At 44.9% G+C, this 21320-nt stretch overlaps 1 protein-coding gene across 3 annotated transcripts in view; it reads right to left on the bottom strand.

The window, feature by feature from the left end:
* RNF130 (ring finger protein 130) overlaps positions 1 to 21320 on the bottom strand; it is a 134927-nt gene that overhangs the window by 87541 nt on the left and 26066 nt on the right. For all 3 annotated transcript variants that reach the window (XM_058668856.1, XM_058668857.1, XM_004599029.3), the window contains exon 2: positions 3429 to 3623. In XM_058668856.1, coding sequence (XP_058524839.1) covers positions 3429 to 3623 — 195 coding nt within the window. The remainder of the gene's footprint in view (positions 1 to 3428; positions 3624 to 21320) is intronic.

Genomic DNA, 21320 nt, shown 5'->3' on the forward strand with positions numbered 1-21320 from the left:
TTATGTTCAATTGAAGAGAGTTTGATGATCATGTGTCTTGGTGAAGATCGCTTTTGATCAAGCCTGTTGGGAGTTCTGTGCCCCTCCTGGATCTTGTTTCCCAATTCTTTCACTAGATTAGGGAAATTTTCCTTTATTATTTCATTAAAGACATTTGCAAACTCAGCTTCTCTTTCTGCATCTTCTGGGACTCCCATAACTCTTATATTTGGCCTCTTAATAGTGTCTTTCAATTCCTGAATACTATTTTTGGCCTGATCCAACTCTGCTTTCAGCTTTTTGTTTGCTTCTCCCTGATGACAGGAAATATCTTCCAATTCTGAGATTCTTTTTTCTGCTTGCTTCATTCTATTTTGGAAACTCTCCATTGTACTTTAAATTTGCTCTACTCTGTTCTTAATTTCTGATATACCAGCCTTGATTTGCTTTATTGCTTCCTTAAATTCTTTGAACTCTTGTATGTGCTTCTCATTGTTGATCAGAAATCTTTAAAATGAGTCTTATGGATTCTGTGTCCCCCATTTTCTCGATGTCTTCCTCAGTGAACTCTGAGGTTGGCATAGGGTTTTGTTCCTTTACAGGGGAGTTTTCGGTAATATTCATTGTGCCTTTGTCTCTTCTTTTGCTCTTGATCATTGTTCTTCTGGTTATCAGATTCTTTTCCTTAGGGCAGGTTTCTAAGCTGTGTCGCCCACAGGTCTACAACGCAATCTTACTTACTGCAGTTGGTACACAAATTTTTGCTTGCAGCCACTTGTGCCACAACCTCCAGTGAGTTCCAGGTCTGGGATTTTGTGTTAGATTTCCACCATGGTCTCCACAGTCCCAGCTCTTGGCTCACCACTCTCCACCTCCTGTGATACTGTGCTGAGGCTACACTGTTGTCTCTGCAACTTTTCTCCCACTTCCAGTTGGAACAGGTCCCAGGATTAGAGACACACCAGGTGTCCTATATAATTAGGTTGGTGGTGGTGTTGATCTTGCCGGAACCTGTTGGATGTTAGGTCTGGTGCCACACGGACCTATTTTGACCCATACGATGCCACAGTCGGTATTATTTTCCTGCGGGACCAGTGCAGCCCACTGAACTCAGTGAGTTCTTGTGAGCTCAGCACATATGCAGTTCACTGTTGTCCCCTGCAGTCCCAAAGCTATTGCCACAGTGCGCAAAATGGCGCCTGACGTACCCCCACTACAGTTCTTGATCTGCTGGATATCAGATCCGAGGGCTACCCAGACCTGTCTTGGGTGGAACCCGTAGAATACCACGTCATTGCAGTTCACCGAGTCAGAAATGAGCTCACTCCCAGCTCAGCACATGCTCCGTCCTTTCCCTTGCCCTTTTCTCTTTACGCAAAATGGTGCCCAATTCAGCTCTAGGGGGCTGACTGGACTATGAAATCCACCCTGTTCTCGCACTGCCCGTCTGGGATCTGCTGCTCTGTCTCTGCTCCTGGTCAAATCAAACGGACCAGCAGGACGGACAGATCTTTGTCTTGGTTCACCTCCCAAGCTCCCAGTGAACGATCCTTCCCACCTGGTTGCTGGTGGAGTTCCGGCTGCTGGTGGAGTTCAGATTGCTGTTAGCTGAATGCCGTGCTGGAGTATCAGTCACTACAACACCACACCATTGTGTCTGCTGCTTTCCTGTGTCTGTCAGTCTCCAGGTACCCCTCTGCTGTTGTTCTGTCCTATTTCCTGAAATATGTCCTCTCTGCTTCATCCTGGTTAAATGTTTTTCCGTCCGTTTAAACTTGTCCTTACCCTATTCTGCCATCTTGATTCTCCATATTTTAGTTTTAAAATGCTGTGGTCTGGGGGTCAGTGATGTATTATAACAAGCTAAGCCCCTGCCTGCGATACCTACATCCCACATGGCTGCTGATTCTTGTTTCAGCCATCCCACTTCTGATCCAGCTGCTCGTGAACAGCCTGGGAAAAGCAGCTGTGCCTCTGCCAGCCATGTACGAGACCTGAGTGAAGCTCCTGGCTTCAGCCTGGCCCAGCCATGGCTGTTTCAGTACCTGAGGAGTGAACCAGTGATGGAAGATCTCTCTAATTAATAATTAAAGACACAAAGAAATACAAACCCCCAAAGGGCTTAGTAAAATAAAATTTAAATTAATCATCATAATTTTACCAAAATATACACAAAAGGGTCTGGCACTGTGGCTCAATTGGCTAATCCTCCCTCTCATATGGGCACAGGTTTGCATCAGGGCTGCTGCACTTCCCATCCAGCTCCTTGCTTGTGGCTTGGGAAAATAGTTGAGGATGGCTCAAAGCCTTGGGACCTTGCATCTGTGTGGGAGACCCAAAAAAGCTCCTGGCTCCTGGCTTCTGTTTGGCTCAGCTCCAGCCATTGTAGCTGCTTGGGAAGTGAACCAGTGATGGAAGATCTTTGTTTCTCCTTCTCTCTGTAGATCTGCCTTTCTAATAAAAATAAATAAATCTTAAAAAAGAAATATACAAAAGTATCAATGACTCTCAATTAAGGTGACCAAGATTTTTATGAAACTATCTAAAAATAGATTATATGAATATCAGCTATACAGTTAAAATTTTCATTATTTTAAAAATCTAATTAATTTATTTATTTTATTACTCCATCATAAAGTTCCATAAGCTTTGGGATTTCTCTCCCTCCCTTTCCAATCCCCGCCCCCTTCAGTAATCTCCCCCATCATAAAAGTTAATTTTTAAAATGAATTTAAACTTTCAAAGCTTTAGAAATGCAACACTAACATGACATAGACTGGCACCTAAGGAGCTGGACTGGTTAACCCAGAAGAACACTGCAATGCTCAGGTCTACACCCTCCTCTGCTGGCCATACCTGCCTCCGTTTCCTGATCTGCAAGGTGGGGAGAGAATTGACCCATGAAGCAGGTAAGTACAAGGAGTAAGAACATATTTACAAGGTGCATAGTGATGGGCCTGTGTCATAGTAAGTGCTCAATAAACTGTTACTGAGTTACATCAGAAACATCCTAAATGCTTCCTCAGAAAAAAATGAAGAAATTATCGTTATTACTGCAATTATACTAATTAGCATTTCAGTTTCAACATTTATCTCAAGGAGACAGAGAATCCCTCCAGGTCAGGTAATTCTTGCAAATTCATGACAATCTGAATGAATGACTGCAATCAAACAGTGTTTTTCAAGGTTATCAAGCAAAGTGGAGCAATGCAAAACAATTAAGGATTTAATTACTACCAGTTATTTAATAAAGTGTAACTTTCACAGACTGTTACGATAACTATTTAAGAAATGAATAAATCTAATTAAGACAAGAAAGACATACACCTCAACAAACACATGGCAGTATCCATATTTAATCCCAGAATTACATGGAAAATGGTAATGTTCTCAGCAGGGGTGGGACGCCATGGAGAATGGCAAAGTCTGGAGCCCCTGTCCTGGTTTACCTGGGTGAGTCATGGTGACTGGCTCCTCTTTAGATTTATTGTTGTAGATGACTACCGCCACTGCATTGTGGAGAGCAGCCTTAGAGATTTTCTCTTTAAAGGTACAGTTTCCCCTCTGCAGCAAGGCGATCCATTGCTTGATATTAGGAGGGACAAAGAACCGTGTTTGAGGATCACAGCCTAGATGATCAGCAACTAAAAAGAAAGAGGAAAAAGTACGTTAAGGGCAAATGAACTCAATCACATATTATCAAAGGGCTGGACCACTACCCAGTACTATGGGATAAAGGGCCTGTAGAGCTGTGAGTGCCTCTGAAAGGGACAGCAGAGAGGACGGAAGCAGAGGCTCTGTGACAATGTTAACTACAGTGCAAATTACAACAACTGGAATAGAACTGACGAAGGAGGAGGGAAAGGCAAACCCACAAGAGAAGCCTAGACCTGAAGTGCTGTTCACGGGTCTCTCCACACCAGGGACCTGCACCAACCCCATGAGAAAACAGCAGGGTAATTCTCCTCAGAGTCAATGGGCAAGCCAAAGCAACCAATACAGTTACCAAGGGTTCCTGTTGAAACTGAAGCATGTTTCAACACATTTCTTAATACACATCAAGGGAAATCAGGGTGGTTCAGTCTGGTTTCAAAGTCTCAGAAGTTAAAAGAGGATGAAATTAGAATACAGCATTGCTCTTACATTTGTTGGTAAAAGAAAAATACATTCCCCTATAGCTTCTCTATATTAACACACATGTATTATAACCACCTGTTATTTTAAAACTTTTATTTGTTGTCATTCTATTTATAATGCAGATAGACATAGACCTTCCACTGGCTGGCTAACTCACTAAATGCTCACACCATCCAGAGTTGGGTCTAGTCAAAGCCAGGAGTCAGGAATCTAGGCACCTGAACCAACAACCATTACCTCCCAAGGAATCTGCAAGCAGGAAGCTGCATGGAGAGCAGAGGAGCTGGGACTCAAACCAGGAACCTTGCATAAAAACAGTAAAACTATGCCTGGCTTACAAATTACATGGTCAGTTTGCCAGATGTTGGGGGAAGAGTTAGCATCAAGCATCTCCACGCACACTGAACTCTGCCAGCCCAAGCTGGTATGGCTCCTCACACTCTTCAAGTCTAGAGAGCTTCAGCTGCTCTTCCTAGCTCTCATTTTCTCGTGTAAAACAGGCAGAGATGAAAGGAAAGGACAGCCCGGAAGAAAAAGGAAGGACACCAAGTCTTCAGGCTGCAGAGTGGCAGAGGATCTGACCCCATGCTCCCTGGAGCCACCAAGGGTCTTACGTGTGTGGGAGAGGAAAGGAGGAAAGGGAACACACACACTGACTGACAAGGATGACACTAAACGCACATAAATCACAAGAAGTTAAGTACTGGTACCAAGTACAGTATGATTGTAATAAATAAGTTATGACACCATGAAGACATGCCTGCTGTGCAGAAGAAAAGGAATGCTCACACTGCACTAAGTGGAGATGCTGCAACTCCAGCAAACAGCACATCTGCCACTCCTATATAAATCTTCCTCCAAACAATCTGGCCAAGATCCCCATGGCCGCATGTTTGCTATACCCCCTGCACATGCAGTCAAGGGAGTTGAACACTTTGTCATGCAGCTATTATTGATCCTTTTCTTTAAACCACCTCTGCATTTTCAAACTCAACCTTTCTCAATCAACATGGGAGGGGTGATGGCATGGAGGAACCTGACACAATTTTACTAGTCATCACATTAGTAAACTGTGAGATCCTGAAACAGACTGTTTCTTTTCAGTGGTTTTTATTTCACAGATATTCTGTTCTAAAGTAGAAGCAGTTAGGCAATGCATTACGATAATCTCATTGTCTTCAGAAACATCCCATACTATATACCCAAACGGGGCAATCAAAGAACTGTTTGCTGCAAAAATCCTGCGGAAAACACAGCATCAAGAATATCTGAAGAGATTAGTCCATTTGTCTTTTGTACAATATTTAGCTTTTGTGACTCACCCCTCTGCTCCATGGTTCCACTTGCAGTTAGAGCACCCCAAACAAACAGCACACCAGGAAACAAGATCTAGAGGCCTAACTCCAGATCCAGTACTTACGGAGCCCAGGAACCACCAAGGGTTCCTGATACACTCCACTCTTTAATGTTGACTTATTTGTAAAGATTGAGATAGTCTTATTTCAGCTCCATGTGCATATAAAATAAATCTCTGGCGCTGAGCACAGTGGCTCTAACCCCACTAGGGATGCCACACACCAGGAGGGTCTGTCTGGCTTGGAGTCCCAGCTCTGCTCTCTGGAGGCAGTGAGGGACTGTTCAGGTGCTTGGGTCCCTGTCACCACCATGGAAGGACTCAGATTGTGATCTCGATTCCTGGCTTCAGCTTTGCCCAGCCCTGGCTGTTACGACAATTAAGGAAGTGAATTCGCAGGTGGAGGTTTTCTGTCTTTCAAATAAAATGAAAACTAAAAACAAACAAAAAGCAAAATAAAACAAAACTTAAATTTTTTTTTCCTCTCCCTTTTTTCCCTTCAGTATTCATTCTGTCTCATCCCAGTTGTGCCTACCTGTCTCGATCCTGTTGGTGCTGCAGGGATTTCCCGTGCCAACACGAGATTCTCCCCAGCTGGGCAGCACCCTCTTGCCCCTCCACTCCCCTCACTGCCAGCAGCTTCGGATCTACGGGGCCCATCCCCTCTTCCCCTTGGTATCTGGAAGAGTGTCACAGCTGCCTGAAAACAACAGTTGCTATATTCACAATAGCTGCAGGCTGGAAAGACACAGCATGGGGTGCAATCAGGGAGCAAAATCCACCAAGCCTACCCAAGCAGAACTTTAGAACTCTCTTGGCGGAACCCCCACCCACAAAGAACAGATTCTACGAACAAATGCACTATCAAAACAAACTTCAACAACAGACGGTGTGAGCAGAAGAATGTTCCTGTTCCCCAAACCCATCCAAGTCTTCCTCCCCTGCTGCGCTTGAAAACATTTGTAACACTAACACTGCAACCTGCAGCAGCCAGCAGGAATAGGTGTGCACACTCCTCTTCCGGGAAGCAGTATTTCTTACTCAAAAGACCACACAAAGAGTTTTCATAGCCACTTGGTAGTGTAGCATGCTCATTTTATGCAGTTATTCCTTCCTGTAACTAAAAATACACATGAACAACGATGATAATGTCAACAGCTCTAAAACGTTCCAGAAGACTCTATGTTTGGTATATGCTTGCAATGGGGGAATCTCAACTGAACTTGAACTGTGGTTATGCAACAAGGTGGAGGAATCCACCATGGTGGGAGGGTTTGGGGAGGGGTGGGGAGAATCCAAGTACCTATGAAACTGTGTCACATAATACCAATGTAATTAATGAATTAAAAATAATAATAAAAAAAGAAAGTCAAGGGAAAAAAAAAATAAAACGTTCCAGAAGGCAGGACTGTGATTAAGTTGCAATGCTTCAAAATTCAGAACCAGCTGTTGATATTTGAAACAATTTACTAAACAGACATCTCATAGTGTAAAAGATCTATGTAATAATGAACCATTAAAACCTTTTAACAGCAAATTCTACTCAAATTTAGAATAATCTCCCTTCCATTTTACTTACCTGCCATGCTCCCCAAGAAGATACTGCCTATGATTTCTCTACATTTATCAGCTACAGAGACAAGAAAAACTTACTAAAAGTTGTAACAAAAATAAGAAATTACAGACAGAGCCTGGCAGCGTGGCTAGCAGCTAAACTCCTTACCTTGAATGCGCCAGGATTACATATGGGCGCCGGTTCTAATCCCGGCAGCTCTACTTTCCATTCGGCTCCCTGTTTGTGGCCTGGGAAAGCAGTCCAGGATGGCCCAAAGCCTTGGGATCCTGCACCTGTGTGGGAGACCTGGAAGAAGTTCTTGGCTCCTGGCTTTGGATCGGCATAGCACCAGCCATTGCGCTCACTTGGGGAGTGAATCATCGGACGGAAGATCTTCCTCTCTGTTCTCTGTCTCTCCTCCTCTCTGTATATCTGACTTTCCAATAAAAATAAAACAAATCTAAAAAAAAAAAAAGAAATTACAGACAATACAAAATATGTATCACAGAAAACATAAAACTGGCTTCCTATATGATGTTTCCTGGTGAATCCAGAAACAGTAGAGAGACTTCTATTGACCTCTCGACAGGAGCAAAGCAATCATGGAACTCTCATCTGGACAGTCATGCACTTGTGCATGTCTCAATGTACCAAATACCAGAGAAACACACCAGAGCCACGCCTTAGCTTCACATCTTAATGGATCTCTAACCTTGCTGAGGCAGCTTGTGAGGCACAGGAAGCAATCATCAACAAGTAGACAGGGCTAATAGGAGAGTACTCAGAAACTGAAGATAGCTCCATGAGACACAGTTTAGTGGAAGCTTTAATGAGAAGTGCAATCCAAACAGATGTTTTCCACTGTGTCTGAACATGAGGATGGGCCAGAGCCTTGGGACCCTGCACCTGTGTGGGAGACAAGCTCCTGGCTTTGGATGGGCTCAGCTCTGGACTTTGCTGCCACTGGGGAGTGAATCAGCAGAAGGAAAATTTTCTGTCTCTCCTCTGTAAATCTGCCTTTCTAATAAAAATAAATAAACCTTAAAAAAAAAAAAGGAGTGGCAGAAGTCACTAGCACAAGAACGCAGGGCAAAGACCAAACTCGCTCTTGAACACCTGTGAAAACACAAATACTACAATACTACAGATCGAGCTCTGACAAGATGATGACCTCATCTGTAATGAGAAACGGGAGGAATACTCTAATTTCATTAAGATTAATTTTTAAGGGACTTGCTCATACAAATGAATGAATGAAGAAATCTTTCTTCCTTATCCCACCAATGTAGGCGTCCCCACTTTGAGTCATTTAACACCTTGCCTAAAAACGCTAACACCCCACACCATGATCAATAGTTGGCCTGGTGTGATGTGGGTTAATGGCTTCCTTCTGGGCACCAAAACAGTTCGCCCCTCCCTGAGACATGTCAGGCATGGCCTGCCTTTGCTGACCCCCAGGATTCCACTAAAACACCATTTCCATCACACTTCACCATTCTTCCCAGACTGAATTTTTTCAAGTTGCCATGGCACCCGGAGATGATATCCGCCTTGGCATTTATCACTCTGTATTAGTTACTGCCTGTTTATTTCTGAGTCTTCCTTTTAGAACTTGAGATCTCACATCTCCTCCAATGTCTGGCACATAAAAGATCTATGACATCTATGCCAAGTAATTCTCTTCTGAGAAACGATTTCCTGTTTTTCACTTGTATGAATTCTTAGTTAAGCCCAGTGAACAGCCTGCATGTTCACGGAAGGGGACCCATTTCAACCACAAATGCAGTCTTGACTTCAATGAGTTAATGAAAACTGAATGTTTCAACTAGAGAACAAGAATGGACAACAGTTTCTGGGGGGAGGTGTAGGTGTGTTCCACAGGAGCACCACTGAGGTTGGAATGAACTTTGCTAGCTGTCTAACAGTGTCTACAGATTTAAAAAAAAAACAAACCAAACCAAACCAAACCAAACCAAACCAGTGAAATTCTAAGAACTTAAGTTGACTCAGGAATCTACAAGCCAACTTGCTTTAAAGACACCTGAGCCTCAGCATAGATGTATGTACATGTCCTTAGGACAGACAGCCTGAGAAGTATTTAAATTACAGATATAATGCCTGCCATTGTGGCTCAATAAGCTAACCCTCATCCTCTGACACCAGCAACCCAAATAAGCGCCGGTTCGTGTCCCAGCTGCTTCACTTATCATCAAGCTCTCTGCTTATGGCCTGGGAAAGCAGAAGATGACACAAAACCTTGAGACCCCGCACCCTCCGAGACCAGGAAAAAGCTCCCGGCTCCTGGTTTTGACTGGCCCAGCCCCAGGCTGTTGCAGCCATTTGGGGAGTGAACCAGTGAATGGAAGACCTTCTATTACTAACATGTCTTTCAAATAAAAATAAATAATCTTAAAAATATTACAGATGTAAATGGCTGGCTTCATCTGCCTCCCATTGGCCATGAATAAAGAAACACATGACTCCACCTGCTACTGCACAGTTCATGATAAAGCGGGAGACTCAGAGGAAAAGTCAGCAATTGCTGACAGAAGCCAAGTGCCCTATACCACTGCTAGCGGATGGGTCTCTGAACATCTGGACTCCCAGCCCTGGAAAGGAAATACTGACTCCCTTTTCAAGCAGTCTGTGCCAGGGATTTTGCTACTTGGAGCAGTCATTCTTCTCCAGTGAGTCAACTGGAAACTGCCCAGATTGGCAGTTTACTCTGCCACATGGCTCTCTGTTAGTTCTGCATGACCCACACTTGGCAACTCAAGCCCACTAGCTTCCTTAGTAGCAGCCTGACACAGGCAGGAGCCTTGGAGGCTGTCCTGTGAGTGGCCTTGCACAGAGGGGCAGGAGCAGCTGTGTGGAGAAACAGGGATTCACTAGCGAGCAGCATCTGGAGAGATGCTGTAGGCGCCACACCCAGGGCTCTGGGAAACCAACTTCGCATCTTCTGAGTGCTAGCGGGAATCCATCAATTTCTTTGCAGTAACACACTCTATGTATTTCTAACCAACAGCAACTACAGCTACTGCAGACATTCCCAAACATTAGTAATTAAAGCTATCAGATCACTACCAGATCTTATTAATCCACTGCTGAGGAAACCACAGGTAGCACCAGGTGTGTAGGTAAGCTAAATATGGAAGGACTTTGACACTGTGTATCAGCACTTGGCTCTTCTAATCCATCTCCTCCGGCACTTCCTGCAATACCCTGAGGCAGTCACAAGTGTAACCCACTGCAGGAGGACACTCAAGGTGACAGGTCTTGTGGATCTGCCCGCTTCTTTGATGGAGCTCTCAACTGCATTCTGGTGTATCCCAGCTTTCCTAAACTAACCTACACTCTCCCCCTCTCTCCTGCCTCTGAATATTCCATCTATATAGTCAAGTTCCGGTTTTTAGTGGTTACCCTTAAAATGTTATTAAGCATGGCTAATAAAAGGTTTATATTTAATAAAGCTCTTTCTTTTCTTACTGAATTACCCAAGAAACAAAATCTGTATTAGTTTTTAAGGCTGCTTGTAATAACACACTTCAAACTGGGTGGCTGAAACAAAACACATTTACTCCCTCACAATTCTGAAGACCAGCTGTCCAAAAGCAAGGCATCAACAGGGCCATACTCCATACACCCCAGTGTTTTTAAACGTTGATGAAAAATCTGCCTTATCTTTACATTTCTCTTCCCTTGCTCTCCATGTATGCACAGACACATGTAGACTTATTACAAAGAACTGGTTTATACAGGCAGACAAACCCCAGATCTGTAGGGGTGAGTCAGCAAGAAAAGTTGACAGTCTAGGGTGAGGGCAGGAGCTATCCAGGGTGCAGTGAGCAGGCAGGGACAAAGGAGCTATCCAGGCCCCAGTGAGCAGGTAGCAGGGCAGAAGTTACTCTTACTAATGAGGCACAGTGTTTTCATTCTCTTCTTGCCTTCAGGAGGATGGAGGAGCCCAGACACACTGAGGAGGACAATCCGCCTCACTGAATCCACTGACTCACATATTTTACCTCACCACAAAAACCACCTCATGGAAATGCTCCATGGGCCTGGTTGAGGTGACCCAGAAAACCAACCATCACTGTCTACCCTAGCCTCACCTTCTCCTTCAGTACCTCCAGCTTCCTTGTGGCAAACTTGTATTTCACATCTGAAAATCCCTTTCTTCTGTTTTCATTCTCAAATGACAGTGAAGTAAGTTAAAAGAGTCTAAATTCTCTCAGCACTTCCAAGTTATTATTCCACTGACCTGATGTGAGATGACTTAAAGCTTAGATGAGATGGAAACCTTGTAACTGTTCAATTTAAAGCTATCTGCTTGTTGATTTGATATGCCCACCTTTCTAGAAACCACCTGTCACTTCTGGGACCAGAGATGTGCCAAAGGTACCATCTCCTTCCTTTAAAAAAGAAGTGGGTGAGCAACCTTCCCTCACGGTGAGTAGCCATGAGGGAAACTTGGGAACTGAATTAACGTCCTAGCCCCGCCCGACCGCCCAAAGCTGGTGGCAGGGCGAGTCTGGGAGTATTCCAGACCTTGGGGGCTGGGGGCGGCTTGAAACCCCCCACAGGGTGGCAGCTGTGGGAGGTGCCCCAGCCAGGCAGAATCCAAGACTGGGGACTCAGGCCAAAGCCATTGCCGCAAGGCAGTGGCTGAATCCTTGGCTTTGGGCGGCCAATGCATCAAATGGTGCCAGGCTCTGCCTGCTGGCCGCCCAGCAGCGAGCTCTGGGGTTTTTATGATATGAAATAGCTGCTTAGGGACACCCATGAATAAGGCCAGCTTTAGTGTAGGTGAGACACGAATTCCTGGTGAATCCCAGTAACAGGGACATGAAACTTTAGGGTAAGAGTGGGACTGAGACCTGAAGGTTTGAAGGAGAGCACACGTAAGATCTGTTTGAGCCAGACTGAAACACCAGCCAAATTCGGAATCCTGAGAATGGCTATTAGCATAGAGTTCACTGACTGCCACACACCAGTCCACACCAAAGCTATGGATGGGGGCCTGTCTAGCTGGGCACCGTAACTTGACTGGGTGGTGAAACAGTGTACTGGTCACATTCGGCAGGGTCAAGACACTTACCAGCACGCGAGAGAATTTGGTCTGGGGGTAAACTCTATGGGGGAAGTGTGGGCCTAACTCTGTGGAAATACAAGTCCCACAGGTTAGCTCACGGGCTGGGGTGGCGAGGGACTAAGCTAGGAGTGACCATGGCACCTGCCATCACTTATGGGTAAAGGAACCAATGGCATTCTGGGCAGGTCAAGGCAGCATCACCCGAAGGAGCATCCTAAAACAGGATGTGGAGTGGGCCAAGCTGCAACTGGAAGGTGGCAGACTGGGCAGGGCCAAACAAATTTCAACTCAAAATAAAAAGAATAGAAATCAGGATGGAACACATGTCATTCCAACCCAGGCTCTTACAACAACTGGTCTACAAGAGGCAGGGATATATGCCACAGCATTGAAGGCAAAGGCTGAGACAGGTGAGGGGAACACCTGTGGGCCTCATGTGAGCTAGATTGGGGAAGGGCCTGATTGGGCTGACTGCTCTGAATGGTGCAAGCAAAATTAGAGTGGGCAAGTGTTGGTAGGGCTTTGCCACATCATCAGATGGCAGAGACTGGCACCGGGGGCAAATTCTGTTAAGTCAAATGCCAGAACCACCTGGAGATTGTGCAACCCAGAAGTTGGAGTGGCCTAGCAGGGAGATAGTGGGCACCTCCCTCGTGGGTAACTACTCCCACTGGAAAGCATGAAAACCAGGACAGGGGCAGGGTTTCTAAACAGAAAGGCACCTGCCAGTATGTGTGTGGGCTGAATAGTAGGTTGGTTGGGTTGAACTAGGCTTCAATGCCCATTGACAAGTACCAGATCTTAATGGGAGGTGGGACAGACTGAACAAACCTGCGGTACATACTGGCAAGCATGGGAACTAGCGAAGGGAGCAGGCCTGGTGGGGGTTATGGGGAGTCGCCCCAGCTGGGCTGCAGTCCCCATTGGTTTGCGTGAGGACCGAGTATGAAGTGGGTAGGATCGAGCTGGACCACAATGCCCAATGGTCCAAGTGGATGACAAGACTGGAAACAGAACTGACCCAGCGGAGACCGGTCACATTAAGCAGGCCATGACATTAACAAACACGCTAAAGAACCATATCCGGGGGAAGATTCTGTGGGGGAAGTGTGGACCAAACCCTATGGAAATTTTAGCCCCACAGGTTACTTCAAGAGATGGAATGGTGGTGGACTAAGCTAGGTGTGACCGTGGAGCCTGCCACTGATCACAGATTGGAGAATCGGCGGCAGTCTGGACTAGATGGGGCAGTGGCGCTCAAGTGTGCATCCTGAGTGGGGTGTGGGTGGGCCGGACTGCAACGTTCACCAGCTCATGCAAGGCCAAGGGGAGGGCTGGACTGACCGGGCACTGGCCTAAAGCCCAGTGGCATGTATGAGAACTGGGTCTGTGAGGGGATCAGGGGGAGAAACTTGGGAAGCTCCCCTGACGAGTTACAGCTCCCACTGGTGAACAGGTGGTCTGGACCTGGGGGTCGGACAGGCTGGGCAAAGTAGCACCAATGGCTCGTGTATGAAAAGGCGATGGAACGGGCGCACCGGGCAGTACTGAGCAAACCTTAGGCCACAAGTAAGACTGGAAACCAGGTTGGAGCACAGGACATGCCCAGCTAGGTTTTTGCACCAACTGGTCTGCGTGAGCCACTGATGCTGAGCCACAGTGTCTAAGGCAGGGGTCACGACAGGTGAGGGGCTGTGCCAAGCTGAGTCAGAGCAACCACTGGCATGTGTGCTATCTATGGCTGGGAACAGGCCCGATTGGGGGGCGAAGGGTACACCCTAGCTGGGTGGAGGTTCCCACCAAGGGGCGCATGAGCTGGAATGGGGCTGCGTTTTGGTCAGGATACACTTGTAGTCTCCCTTGGCACTAGTGTGGACTAGGACAAGACGCACCAGGCCAGGCCAGACCGCAACACCTTCTGGTGTTCTGGAGGACCAGGGTAGATGTGGGATGGACTAAGCTAGGTCTCAACCCCAACTGAGCCATATATGAGCTATATGCGGGTATGGATGAGCCATGGCTGGGCTGAAACATCCAAAGCAAGAACCAGAATGGGTTGAAGGCCAGCCAAGAAAAGCCACTGTCCCTGCTAGGACAGGAGGTGAACTGAGTAGTGCTGGCTCATGGACCCACTGGTATGCGCAAAACCTGGCATTCAGAGGGGTTCAGATGGAGGAGCCTGGGCAACTCCTCTGGCAGGACAAAGACCTGGCAGGTAAGCGCAAGAAGCATGGAAGAAAACAGACAAGAGGCCATGGAAAGTGTCCTACTGGCATACATTTGGCATGGGTCGGGGGCAGACTAGGCTGAATCAGTTCACGTCATCCACTGGCAAATCCGAACACCAGAACAGAGTGTGGGGCAAGCCAGGTTTGGTCGCGACAAAAGCAGTACACAACACGGAATGCCAAGGTGAGGTTGCCTGTGCCAGATGCGACCGCAGCACCCAACCAGCACACGTGAGAATCAGGAAGGGAGGAAACAGAGTCGGCAGGGGAATAAGGGGTGGTTCCCTTGCTGAACAGCTACTCGCACTGGACAGCATGAGCTGGGATGGGGACAGACCAGACTAGGTAGGGCTACAACACCTGTGGGCCTCATGTAGACCAGAGCAGGCAAAAACTAGGCTGGGCTGATTATTCCTTCTGGTGCAATCTACAGTTAAGAGTGGGTGAGGGTTGTTGGGGCTTAGCCACAGCATCAGCTGGCAGAAGCTGGCACTGGGGGCTAGTTCTGTCAAGTTAAACCACAGAACCACCTGCAGAGTGCATAATCTGGGAGTGGGAGTGGCCTGGGAGGGAAATAGTGGGCTCCTCCCTCTTGGGGTACCACCCCCCACAGGAGGGCACGAAAACTAGGGCAGGGGCTGGGGTGGCTAGACAGACACCCAACAACATCCGTGAAGGCTGGAGAGTTGAGCTGGTTAGATGGAACAAAGTTTTAATACCCATTGACATGTGTGAGAGCAGAAGGGGATGTGGGACAGACCGGACTAGTCAGTCTCACATACTGGCAAACCAGGGTAGGGGCGGGCTTGGTGGGGGTTACTGTGGGTTGCTCCAGCTGGGCTGCAGCTCCCACTGGTCTATATGAGGGCTGAGTATGTGCTGGGTAGAACCAGGCTGGACTGCAAACACCCATTGGTTCCAGTGGAAGACAGGGATGGAAACAGAACCAACCCAGTAATTGCAACCACCAGCAGATCGGGGCAATGGATTGTGCCAGGCCCTGTGCTTGCTAGCAAATACAAGAATCTGGTCTGGGAACACCTCAGACAAAGTTTCTTTAGGGATCGCCCCAATCGAGCTTCCAGACTCAGAACACTAACTATCAAATGACAGAGGACAGAACAAGTCAATCAATCACCTCAGCTGGCAATGAAAATAATGGGCAAATGGAGACTCTATGATGGACTATGATGGACTATGTCAATCAGTGGATTCTCCAACGACCTCATTGTGCTTGGAGTGTTGAGAGTGGCAGCAACTCAGAACTGTTGAACTATCAAAACCACTTGAGCAAGACCCTCGGAGCATGCCCCACATCGGGGACCTGGGGTGGGTGGGAGACTGGGTGGGGCTTCTCCCTTAAAATCCCATTTTACATCAGATATATTAAGCAAACAATTTCAAAAAAAAAGAAGTGGGACTTGCCAAGATGGCCGCATAGGGTGCAGACACGTTTGGGATGACCGAGAATCATTACACAGGGTGAAGCACAAGGAGTAGATTACAGGAAAAGATAAGAGGTTAGGCAGTTGGCAGGGAGGTACCTGGAGATCCCCTGGACACAGGGAAGTGGCAGTAACACGGAGAGGTGCTGCAGTAGACAGAAAACCCACCAGCAGCCAGTGAGCAGCAACCCGGACCCCAGAGACAGCCAGGGATCCAGTAGCGGCCACAGCTCGGCTGTTGTGGCAGCCAGTTGGCAGCTGGGGTTTGCTGGGGGAGCTTGGGAGGCAAATGCAGACTGAGACCTGCCAATCCTGCTGAATAGTTTGGCCCAACAACAAGCAGAGAAAGAGACGCAGACTCCAGGGGGCAGAACAGTGGCAGGAAGGAACTGATAGCACGGGTTGGGCACTGTCTTGTGTGGTGGGGCAGAGTGTGGATATCAAGGGACGGTATAGAGTGGGCTTGTTTTTAGCTAATTGCAGCTAGCTGAACCCACAGGGAAAGCATTACCAGCCTCACATCCTGCAGGGTCTGTGTTGTTCTCAAATCTGACAGCCAACAGCCTCAGATCTACTTCGGTGCCCCACCAGGATTCATCTTGCAGAGAGGGGCAGGGGCTCAGAGGAGCAGTGGTAAACTGTGCATGCACTACATCTGTGGCACCCAGATGCCATTTTCACGGGACCAGGCACTGTTAAACTGAAGGGAGGACAGCTGAGCTGAGCACTGGCTAAGCTGGGAACAAAATCACTTCCAGCTTAGAGCACTGTACAGGTTCCTCAGAAAAAAGGTATTCCATTCTGGCACTCTACAGATCTTCCTAAAATAAGTCTAGATGGCACTCAGACTTAATAGTCAGCATGTGTTGACAAGATCAGTGCTGCCGAGAAACCAGTAATTCAGGTCAGTTAGTATCATCCTAATCCAGGCCACTAACTGAACATAAAAATTGACTTGCAGACCTGTAGGTAATACATCCTAGAAACCTGCACTAAGGAGAAGAATCCGCCAACCAGAATTACAATGATAAAAGGTAAAAGAGGATACAGAGGCACTATCAATATTACTGAACATGCTCCCACAAAGGAGCAAAAGCCTCTACCACCCTCACAGTTAACTGAGGAAGACATTGAGAAAATGGGGAACACAAAATTCATTATAAAGCTTCTGACCAACAATGAGAAGCACATAGTACAGGAGTTCAAAGAATTTAAGGAATATGTCACACAGGAAATGAATTACATGAAAGCTGATAACTTGGAAGTCACGAATACAGACAACAGTCTCAAAAATATAATGAATGAAGCACAAGAAAGAATCTCAGAATTGGAAGAGAATCCTGTCACCAGGCAGAAACAAAAAGCTGGAAGCAGAGCTGGGTCAAATTTAAAAAATAAAAGTATACAAGAATTAAAAGATATGATTAAAAGGCCCAACATAAGAGTTATGGGAGTTCCAGTAGGTGCAGAAGGAGAAGCTGGGATTAAAGGTGTATTCAATGAAATAACAAACAAAAACTTCCCTAATATTGAGAAAGAATTGGGAAACAACATGCAGCAGGGGCACAGAACCCCTGAAAGAGTTGATCAAAAGCAAGCTTCACCATGACACATGATAATCAAGCTCTCTTCAGTTGAACATACGGAAAAAATCCTTAAATATGCATGTGGAAAAAAATCAAGTGACCAAAGAGGAATACCAACAAAACTCACAGCTGACCTCTCACAGCAAACACTATAGGCCATAAGAGAATGGAGTGACATAGTCCAGATTCTAAAAGGGAAAAATTTTCAGCCCAGAATAATGCATCCTGCAAAGCTCTCCTCTGTCTCTGAAAATGAAATAAAATTCTTCCATAGTAAAAAACAACTAAAAGAATTCACCTCTTCTAAACCTACCCTACAAATGATACTCAAAGATGTTCTCTTGAAAGAGAAAAGGAAAAGCAACTACCAAAACCAAAGGCAAACGTAGAGAAGATCCCACTAAAAGGCTAACAGAAGACTAAATCAAACAACAACCCCCTGTTAAAATGACAGGACCAAACTGCCACCTATCCATATTAACATTGAATATAAATGGGTTAAACTCATCAATCAAATGCTATAGATTAGAGCACTGGATCAAAGAACAAAGCCCATCTAGCTGCTTCTTACAGGAGACACATCTCACCAACAAAGATCAGAGGAAATTGAAAGTGAAAGGATGGAAAAAGATATTCCAAGTTAAAGGTAAGTAAAAATGTGCAGGTACAGCCATTCTTATATCAGATGATAAAGACTTTGAAATGAAAAATATTAAAAGAGGTGAATAAAGACACCATATAATGATCAAAGAATTCATTCACCAAGAAGAGATCACCATAATAAACGTATATGCTCCAAGTCCCAAGGCATCTAGCTACGTAAAACAAATATTAATGGATTTAAAGGGAGAAATACACTCCAATAAACTAATAGTGGGGGACCTTAATTCCCCAATAACATCAATGAACAGATCAACAAGACTGAAACTCAGCAAAGAAACAACAGAACTCAAACACTAGACCAAATGGACTTAGTTTAAAGTCTACCGAACTTTTCATCTTGCAGACAGAGAACACACTTTTTTTCATCAGTACATGGAACTTTCTCCAGAATTCACCATGTTATAGGCCACAAAAGAAGCCTCAGCAAATTTTTTTAAAAATCGAAATTATACCATGCATCTTCTCAGACCGTTATGGAATGAAGCTAGAGATAAAGAAGGCAAAACACCGAGGAAGACTTGAAAACACATGAAGACTGAATAATATGTTACTAAATGAGCAGTGGGTTAGACAGGAAATTTTAAAAATTGCTTGAAACAAATGAAGTCATCAACACAACATATCAAAACTTATGGAACACAAATAAGGTAATGTTAAGAGGAAAGTGCATCTCAATCAATGCTTATGTTACGAAATTAGACAGGCATCAAGTAAATCAGCTAACCTTACAGTTGAAGGAACTAGAAAAGCAACAGCAAAGCAAACCCAAGATTAGTAGGAAAAAAAAATCATCAAAATAAACAAGGAAATAAGCCAGAGACCAAAAGAACTATACATAAGATCAATTATTCAAAGAGGTGGTTCTTTGAGAAAATCAACAAAATAGACTCCCCACTAGCCCAACTAATGAAAAAGGGGGGAGAAAATACACATCAATAGAATCAGAGATGAGAAAGGAGATATAACAACAGATACTTCAGACATACAGAGAATCATCAGGAACTATTACAAGCAACTATATGCAAACAAATCAGAAGACCTGGAAGACAGGGATAGATTTTTGGACACATACAATCCACCAAAATTTAACCAAGAAGCAATATAAATAGACCTATAACATGCACTGGGATTGAATCAGTAATCAAAGCCCTCCCAATCAAGAACAGTCCTGGAACTAGATGGCTTCACTGCTGAATTCCACCAAACGTTTCACAAGGAACTTACTCCAATCCTCTGCAAGCTTTTCCAAATTCTATGAAGGCAATATCACCTTAACATCAAATCCAGATAGAGACACAGCAGAAAAAGAGAACTATAGACCGATATCTTCGATGAACATAGATGCAAAGATATTCAATAAAATACTAACCAACGGGATCCAGCAAATAAATTGCAAACAAACCTGCCATATGACCCAGCTATCCCACTCATACCCAAAAGAAATGAAAACTGCATATAAAAAGGGAATCTTTAATCCTATATTAACAGCAGCACAATCTACAATAGCAAAGACATGGAAACCATCCAGAAGCCCGTTCAAAGAGGAGTGGTTAAAGAAACCATGGTACATCTATTCCATGGAATATTACTTAGCCATTAAAAAGAATGAACTCACACTATTTGCAACTAGATGGTCCCGATTAGAGACCATTATGCTCTGTGAAATAAGCAAATTCCAAAAGGACAAATACCATATGTTCTCTCTAATATTAGGAGTAGGTGTAAAGAGGAAAGAAATAGACCATTACAATTTCATGATCATAATGGACAATGTGAGAAAGCTGTCCCCTTTATTTATACAGAAGCAGTCACAAGTGCTGGCTCAGACTTTTTACGTTATGGTCAAGTGGGTGTTACCAAGGATAATTCTGCCCTTTGTTTCACCTTAAAGCTTTCAATAGAAGTTTTCAATAGACAGTGCATATCAGTCAGTAACACATTCCTACTACAATCCTCATTCTACAACTTAATCTTGAATCAGCCAAGGGAGGAAACGCATCACACACAGAAAAGGGGGAACATAAAGACTAAGGATGGTTAAATGGGGACAGCAGAAACATAGACACCATGAATAATAAAAGGCCCTTTTGCAGTTATCACCGACATTACCCTCCAAGCTCACATCGATAGTAACACTGATAGTGAAAAACCAACTCCTGCAGCAGTAAACAATGCCTGAATGGATTATAGAGTTCTTCAGTGGGGTGGTCCAGTGTCCATGCGAAGGAGGTTGAAACTGCCTTCAGGTGGTTTATAGAGACATCCACTGGGCCCTGCCATGCAGCGGGAACTTCCTTGCGGCCCTGCCTGCAATAGAACAGTTCTCCACACATCTTCGTGTCCTCCACATCCACTACTCGGATCCCAGAAGAAACCATTATGAAAATTAAGCTTTTGTGTTTTCTTTTCGCCACCCATGTTTTGGTCATTCAGTGGCACTTTTTTTTTTAACTGTATAGTGCTGTATTTTTTTTTGTTTTTGTTTTAACTTCATACCTGTTGTGGACTTTATTTTGTGGCTTCTCATTTAAGAGAATGTATAGTGATGGAATAATACACTACTATATCCAGATGTGAAGATATAATGCAATATGCATCCCTACTTCCAAATTAAAGATGGACTCGCAATTAAGCTGTTGGACATATCTAGACAATGGGAAGCTGGACTATCTGACATTGTCTGTACCAGCAATGTTGGGACCCACTTAAATAAGACTGATAGAATTATGACTCCTTATGAAGACCATACTAGTGTAACAATATGGGGAAAATCAGTCGGTGGGTGGGAATTCGGGGGTAATCTCAGGCCCTACATAATTGTACCATAAAATCCAATTAAAAAAAAAAAACTAAAGAAGTGGAAGATAAGAGACAGTCCTTCTTCCACATGGACCTGGTTCAAGGCTGGGCTTTTCCCACACTCAGTAACTCACCTTGGACAGTCCTTTCTAATGATGGTACGTTTTGGACTTGCTTTTATCTCGTTTATGCCCAATCCCTTGGTGCACTCATGCACGGTATTTCCCTGTGGCAGATGGCCCACACTAGCATGTGAATATACACTTATTACCTGGCTCCCAAATAAGCTGTGTTCTTTTGTGATACAAACCTCTACTTAGTATTTTTACCTCTGAGGAAGGCCAAGAACATGGATTTAAAAATTAACATATTCATGACCCATACCACTTGTGCTTCTTTTTTTAAAGATTTTTTAAATTTATTTTTACTGCAAAGTCAGAATTACACAGAGGAGAGACAGATCTTCCATCTGCTATTTCACT

The sequence above is a fragment of the Ochotona princeps genome, chromosome 9 (genome assembly GCF_030435755.1).
Source record: "Ochotona princeps isolate mOchPri1 chromosome 9, mOchPri1.hap1, whole genome shotgun sequence".
Lineage (NCBI taxonomy): Eukaryota > Metazoa > Chordata > Mammalia > Lagomorpha > Ochotonidae > Ochotona > Ochotona princeps.